General features: G+C 36.6%; 1 protein-coding gene across 1 annotated transcript in view; it reads left to right on the plus strand.

Annotated features, from left to right (window-relative positions):
• Nucleotides 1–8,345, plus strand: part of LOC108524410 (dedicator of cytokinesis protein 11-like) — a 155,962-nt gene that overhangs the window by 131,260 nt on the left and 16,357 nt on the right. The window contains 1 exon segment of the mRNA XM_017865480.1: nt 128–254. Coding sequence (XP_017720969.1) covers nt 128–254 — 127 coding nt within the window.

Here is an 8,345-nt window from a genome sequence, read left to right on the forward strand (position 1 = left end):
AAAAAAAAAGACTTTGATTCTTACAAAAACATGTTTTTATTTTAAATAGCCCATCTCTGTAAGGCTCACTGTTATTTACTAAATGCTTTCTCATAAATTTACTCCACTGTTTTTTTTATTCACACAGAATTATTTCCTAATGGATGTTCAGCCTTCAAGAAAATTACTCCCAATATAGATGAAGAAGGAGCAATGAAAGAAGATGCTGGGATGATGGATGTCCATTATAGTGAAGTAAGGATTCCAGGGCCTGCGTTGCCAGTTATATAAATTTCACTTCGTAAAATTCATGTATATTAAACAATTATTACAGCTAACCTAATTTTGAAGGTAACTAAGGGTTAGTGAACTTTAAGCATTAAAACTGTCCAGGCCAAAGATGTTCCTGTTTAGAAGACCCTGTCTCTTGAACTGGTCCCATTGTCTAGTTTTAGAAATGTAGCATTTGCCATCCTCAAGTCACCATCCCAGTAACTAGATAAGAGTCAACACATGTTGGAAATTTTTCCATAAAAAACAGAGTTAACATTGTTTTTTTTCTTCAGCTAAGACGGAGTATGTCCAAAAGTATTTTTAAATGGAAAATTTCTGCTCTAAATGCCACATGGATAGAAAACAGCTTTGGCTGTCAGTCAACCACCAAAGATTTATTGAACATTAACTTAAGAGCAAGGCCCTGGACTTGGTGACCTAGGAGCTTTAAATAATTAGATATGACTAGTCCCTGACCTCCAAGGTCCACCTGAAGAGATAATACATGTACATGAAATGGAAAAAAGACTTTTGAATAATATTTGAATAATATAGACAGTATGTGCCATGCAAAGTCAAAGGTGAAAGATGCCTTAGAGCTCAGGTAGACTAGAGGAGGTATGATCAGAGAGGGACTGGAAGAATGAGGACAGCCTGAAGGCATTCTAAGAGACAGGAGAAGAGCAGGCACCATGACTAAGAGGTAGGGAAGTGTAAGACATGTTTGAGGCACAGTGAGTGGATCCTTTTGGCTATAGCAGTAGGTTCCCATAGAGAAGAGTATTAGTTGAGGCCAGATTTTGAAAAACTTTCAATGTTTGGGCTTTATTCAGTAGAATATTGAATTGGTATCAGTCTTTTTTATTTTTTATTTTTTTTCTGGAGTCTTGCTATGTCGCCAGGCTGGAGTGCAGTGGAGCAGTCTCAGGTCACTGCAACCTCTGCCTCTCGGGTTCAAGTGATTCTCCTACCTCAGCCTCCCGAGTATCAGGAACCACAGGCGTGCGCCACCATACCCAGCTAATTTTTGTATTTTAGTAGAGATGGGGGTTTCACCATGTTGGCCAGGATGGTCTCCATCTGTTGGCCTCATGATCCGCATGCCTTGGCCTCCCAAAGTTTTGGGATTACAGGCGTAAGCTACCACGCCTGGCCTCAAAGATTTTTGAGCAGGATAATGACTACATGAAAGCAAGGAAGAGGGAAGGCTAATTTGGTGATGATGTGGGAGATGTATTGAAGATACAGGGATAGGAGCTAGAGGCAGGGGCTAGAGAGAAGGCTGCCCTAATTATCCAGATACGAGTAGTTAAGGCTTAAACCAGGGTAGTGAAAGATTCAGGAAACAGTGTGAGGAAAAGATGATGATTTGCTGGCTGTGGGAGGGGAAGGGTCAAAGGTAGCTCTAAGATTTCAGGTTTGGAGGTTAAGGAGAAATGATAGATGGATGGTTTTGCAGGAAAAATGATGAATTTCATTTTATGGGTGGGTTGATTTTGAAGTGAAAGCTTATCAATATGGAAATAACCATCACACCATTAGAAATGTGGAACTGAGTCTGGGCTCAGTGGCTCATGACTGTAATCCCAGTACTTTGGGAGGCCAAGGCAGGTGGATCACCTGAGGTCGGGAGTTCGAGACCAGCTTGACCAACATAGCTCTACTAAAAATACAAAAATTAGCCAGGCGTGGTGGCACCTGCCTATAATCCCAGTTGCTGGGGAGGCTGAGGCAGGAGAATCACTTGAATTCGGGAGGTGGAGGTTGCAGTGAGCCAAGATTGTGCTACTGTACTCCAGCCTGGGCGACAAAGTGAGACAGTGTCTCAAAAAAGAAAAAAAAAAGAAATATGGAACTGAATATAAGGAGAGAGTTTAGGGTTAGAAATACACATCTGGAGGTCATATCCTTATGAGAATCAAAGCAGACTGAATGTTAGACATAATACAGTGAGTGAAGACCAGAGAATCAAGGACTGAACCACGGGGGAAAGTCCACAAAGAGTGTGAACACAGAAAACAAGAAAGAAACACAGAAAAGCAGAGATTGCAGTTATAGTCCCATAAAATTACATTTCTTAAAAAACTTGTATTAAACAATGAGATTAAAATTACAGTGACATACTTCATAAATACTTTATGAATTGATTTTTTGAAATACACAAATCTCAACTTACCTCTGGTTTATTTAATGATTCACCTAGAAGCTTTACCTACTACTTATATGTAGTCTCTCTCCCTATCAGTAAAATAAGGACAATAATACTATTGTGGTCACTTCACAATACATGTGAAAACTTAAAAAGTCATGAAGTGTGAGAGTAATGTCAGGTTTTATCATTGACCTACTTGGCAGTGAGATTTCTTAAAGGCAAGTTGGTGTCCTTTTACCCTCAGAACCTACAAGGATAGATAACTTAAAATATGTTTGCCGAATTAATTGACCATAACAGAGACACAAGATACTTGAATTTTATTCCAGCTCAATTTTGACTGTGTAGCCTTGGACAAGTTCATTCATGTTTCTGGATCTTAGTTAGATGATTTCCCAGAGACCTGCAGGTTTTACAGGCTGACAGCAGAAAGATTCAGAGGATTTCTTGGGGCTTAACTGGTTCAGTACAATTGAACTTATATCCTTGCCTTCTAAACAGTAGCTTCAGTGTATTCACAGAAACGCCTTTGAGCTTGACCCTTTTTTATACTCTTAAGGAGAGCAGTAACTTTTCTTAATAATCAAAAACCATAATTAGTTTTATGTATAAACGCATTTGTTGGAAATCTTTTGGGTTCTACAAGTAATTTATACACAGTTTTATTTGATATATACAGGTAGAATCATGTTCTATCAAGTGCCACTTTATGTTTCAGTTTGCATAATAAGGCTTCTTCCTTATACCCTAGCCAATTAAAAAAAAAACTAACACTGATTTAGAAGTTACATTGAAATGAAAAATACAAACTGTTGTCCATTTAGTGCTTGTATTTACATATGTGAGTTAAACCAGTAATAATGCAGTGTAACTTGTTTCCAAAAATGTATTTCTGACTTGATTTGCAACAGTCTTTTTTTTTCCCCATGACACCGCCTCAGGAGGTCCTGATGACATGTGCCCCTGCAATAGATTTTAAACATATAATTAATATATAATTGGGCTGGGCATGGTGGCTCACACCTGTAATTCCAACACTTTGGGAGGCCAAGGCAGGCGGATTACTTGAGGCCAGGAGTTCAAGACCAGCCTGTCCCACGTGGTGAAACCCCGTCTCCACTAAAAATATAAAAATTAGCTGAGCGTGATGGCACAGGCCTGTAATCCTAGCTATTCGGGAAGCTGAGGCACAAGACTCTCTTGAACCCCAGGGGCAGAGGTTGCAGTGAGCCAAGATCGTGCCACTGCACTGCAGCCTGGGCAACAGAATGAGACTGTGTTTCAAAATAAAATAAAATGATATAATTAATACATAATAAAATCTTAAACAATCTGATGAATTTTGACAGTTGTATACACCCATGTAACTATGTAATCAGAAACAAAAAAATAGAACATGCCCATTCCTTCGAGAAAGGTTCCCTTGTGCCCATTTCCAGTCAGACTCCCCACCTCCACCATCTGATTTCTATCACCATGAATTAGTTTTTATGGCATATAAATGGAATCATTCAATATGTACCTTTTTTTAAAATCTGACTTCTCTTGTTTAACCTAATATTTTTGAGATTCATCCATATTGTTGGGTATATCAAAAGTTTGTTCTTTTCCATTTTCTTTATATACAAATTTTAAATCCATTCAGTTAATGGGATTTTGAATTGTTTCCAGTTTCAGGTTGTTATGAATAAGTCTACTTTAAACATTCCTGTCCGTGACTTATTGTTGGCATATGCTTTTTTTCTCTTGGGTAAATATCTAGGAGTGGCATTGCTGAATCCTAGGGAAGATATATATTTAACTTTTAAGAAATTTCCAAAGAGCTTCTCAAAGTGGTTGGACCATTTTATACTGTTTGCCAGTAGTAGATGAGAGTTCTAGTTGCCCCACGTCCTCCCTAGCATCTGATATTGCTAATCTTTTTAAATTTTAGCCATTCTATTAATATTAGATCTGAATCAACATCTCATTGTGGCTTTTATTTGTATTTCCCTAATAACCGATGATGTCTACCACTTTTTCAGGTGTTCCTTGGCCTCTTTTATATTTTCTTTTGTGAAATGTTTGTCTTTTATCCATTTTAGAAATCACATTGCCTACTTTTTATTGTTGTTTTGTGGGAGCTCTTTCCTGGATATAAATCCTTTGTCAAGATGTGTGTGCTGTATATTTATTTACCAGCTTCTGACTTGTCCATTCACTTTCTTAATTGAGTCTGTGGTTGAGCAGAAAATTTTGGTTTTGGTTGTAATTGATGAAATCCAGTTTATTATTTTATAATAATTTGTTCTTTTTGTATCTGGTCCCAAAAATCTTTGCCTACCTCAAGATCCTGATAGTGTTGTCCTGTGTTTTCTCTTCTCCTAGAAACTTTGCTTCCGAGTTTTGTTTAGGTCTGTAATATATTTAAAGTTCATTTGTGAGCATGGAATGAGATAGAGGTCAAAACTTTTTTTTTTTTTTTCTGGACAGTTAGGTGGTACATACCATTTGGGGACAAACAAGACTTTCCTTTTGTCACATTGAATTTACTTTGGCACCTTGGTCAAAAGTTCGGTTCTTCATATTTGTGTGGGCTATTTCTGGATTCGCAGTTCTCTTCTATTGCCCATCTTGATGCCAGTATCACACTTGATTACTATAACTTAAGTCTTGAAATCAGGTAGTGTTAGCCCTCCAGCTTTATTCTTTTTCAAAGTTGTTTTGGCTATTCTACATCCTTTGAATTTCCATATAATCTTTAGAATCATCTTTGCTATTTCCTCAAAATAGCCTGAAAATGGAGAGTTTAACAATATTGAATTTCTCAATCAATGAACGTTTATTTGGGTTATCTTTAACTGCCAATAATATTTTGTAGTTGTTAGGGTAGAAGTCTTGGGTTAGATTTATTGGTAGATATGCGATGTTTTGATGCTATTGTAAATAATATTGTTTGCTTTTACATTTTCATTTTTTAATATGTTGTTGCTAGTATATAGAAATATAATTGATTTTGTATGTTGTTCTTATGTCCTGCAGCCTTACTAAGCCTGCTTATTAGTTTCCGTAGTTTGTATGTTTTTTAGGATTTCTACATACACAATTATGCCATATGCACAGAACAATTTGACTTTTTCTAATCTTGTATGCCTTTTCTCTTTCTCTTGCCTTACTGTACTGGCTAGAACCTTCAGCAGAATGTTGGATATAAGTGGTGGGAGCAGACATTCTAACTTGTTCTCAATCTTAGGAGAAACATGTCTAGCCTTTAGATTTTTAGTAAATGCCTTTTATCAGATTGAGGAAGATCTCTTCTGTTCTTTGTTTCTTGAGTTCTTTTTAAATATCATGAATGGATGTTAAGTGTTGTAAATGCTTTTTTCCTGCATCTATTGAAAGAGATATGATTTTTCTCTTTGATTCAGTTTATGTGGTTGTATATTACATTTTTTTTCTAATTGCAACCTAACTTTACATTCCTGGGATAATTCATACCAAGTGTGTACCTTATTTTTAATTCCCCCAATGTTTGTCCCAAAATTGCTGGAAATTTTAATTTGGCTAGCAGACATTAATATATAGATATTTTATTCAAGTAGCAACATTTATTTCACATATACTATCCAGTGACACTAAAATAATTACTGGAAAAGCCAATATAAGTAAAATATTATCCCTATTCTCAAAGAACTATAGCCTATTGGAAAAGTCAGATATGTAGATAATATGTAAATAATGTACAAATATAGTGATAAATCCTTACCAAAAACTTAGTGAAATAGAAAAAAAGGTGTGTAGTGTCTTGCCTACCCTGTATTGATAAGGAAAAGGATCCTGGAAAAGGTGATACCTGAAGTGTTTTAAAGAGATTAACCAAGTAGAAGGGATTAAAGAGAGGAAGGCACAGCCTGAACAAAGACATAAAGCTAAGACACACCATTGTGATTCAGGGAAACTACTTAGTTCACTGTTGTTATAACATAAAGTACAAAGTTTGGTATGATGAATGATGAGATTATGGACATATCAGCCACATCATTGCAAGCTTTGGGTGCCACATGAAGGAGCGTGCCCGTTGTTCTGTGAGTGATGCGGAGCCATTGCCAGATTTTAAGAAAGGGAGAGTGACACACTCAGGTTTGCATTTTAATCAGAACCCTATGGCAGATGTGTGGAAGATGTATTTGAAAGGGCCAAGACTGGAGGCAGGAAGATAAATTAAGAAAAAAAATAGGGAAATTTTGCACCTTAGCAAGAAGAGAAATGGAGAGAAAGGGTCAGATTTGAGAAATATTTAGGAAGTAAAACTGGCAGGACTTGGTAATGAACTCATTAGAGAATGAGTAAAGAAAGAGGGTGTAATAGTTTCGTAGATATCTTAGCCTATTTGGGCATCTGTAACAAAATACCAGAGACTGGGTAGGTTATAAACAACAGAAATATATTTTTCACTATACTGGAAGCTGAGTGGGTGAAAATAAAGGTGTTAGCTGACTTGGTGTCTGGTGAGGATCCACTTCCTAATTCATACATGGTATCTTCACACTGCGCCCTTATGTGGTGGAAGGGGGTGAGCTAACTATGTGGGGTTCTTTTTATTAGGGTACTAATCCCATTCATGAGAGCTCTGCCCTCATGACTTAGTCATCTCCCAAAGTCTCCACCTCCTAATACACCATCACCTTGGGGGTTAGGATTTTAACATATGAATTCTGAGTAAACACAAACATTCAGGCTGTAGCATTAAGACTGTAACATCAAAGTACCACAGATTAGGTGGCTTAGAACAAGAGAAATTTATTGTCTCACAGTTCTAGAGTCTAGAAATACGCAGTCAAATTGTCAGGGCCATGCTCCCTCTGAAACTCTGGGTAGAAACCTTCCTTGTCTTCTGGTGGTAAGAGTTGTTCCTTGACTTCCCTTGACTTGTGGCTGCATCACTCCAGTCTCTGCCTCTGTAGTCGCATGGTGTTTGCCCTGTGTCTCTGTCTTCATATAAAGATACCAGTCATACTGGGTTGGGGCCCACCCTACGCCAGTATTGCTTCAATGATCATATCTGCAATGACTCTGTTTTCAAATAAGGTCACATTCTGAGGTACTGGGGTTACAACTTCAACTTACCTTTTTGGGGGACACAATTCTGCCCATAACAGATGATCAAGTCAAAACTGCGCTTAGTTTGCTACCTAAGGGTCTATAGGGTATTGCCACTGGCAAGATAGGAAACACAAGTATAAGAGCTAGATGATGAATTCGATTTTCTAAAGGACATACGGGAAGAGCTGTTTTAGCGATCAGTTCTATAGGTCTGAAGTGCATCTCTTTAAGATAGAAACAGGCTGTTATGACTTATGGGTAGCATCAGTAATTGGCTTCATGTTTTCATGGTTGAGAACATGAGATGATGGTTCACAAAAGAGTTTTATAGCAACTGTTATTCTGGCAGGGCTGGTGATCTCTATCTTGAGCTGTTATCCTATCGTTCTCAGTAATTTTAGAACCATCAGTTGGGAAGTGTTCTTTATCAAAACTGAATCATTTTAATACCAACCCACAAAATAAAACTAAAAAAAAATTTAAAACATCGAATCATTTTAATAAACACCTAAATCACCAACACAATATTTGAAAATGTTGTCAATTTTCTTAAGACTGATATAGGTAAATATTGTTTTAATATAAAAAATAATGGATGTTAGACATTCAGACATCCTCAATTTGGAATAAACAATATATTCCCTTTTCAAAAATATTCTTTCTCTGTGTGTTAACATTTGCAACTGTAGTTAACATCTTCATTATGTGAATAAACAAAATAATCATAGTTTACTATTGTTAACATCAATTTTATATTTTTAAGAATGTTTTTAACTTTAAATATTTTAAATATTTGATTTATAAAATTATTGTCACACAAATATGTTCCTTTTGTGCATCTCATTGAATTTAGTACCAT

The sequence above is a fragment of the Rhinopithecus bieti genome, unplaced genomic scaffold (genome assembly GCF_001698545.2).
Source record: "Rhinopithecus bieti isolate Rb0 unplaced genomic scaffold, ASM169854v2 scaffold_82990, whole genome shotgun sequence".
Lineage (NCBI taxonomy): Eukaryota > Metazoa > Chordata > Mammalia > Primates > Cercopithecidae > Rhinopithecus > Rhinopithecus bieti.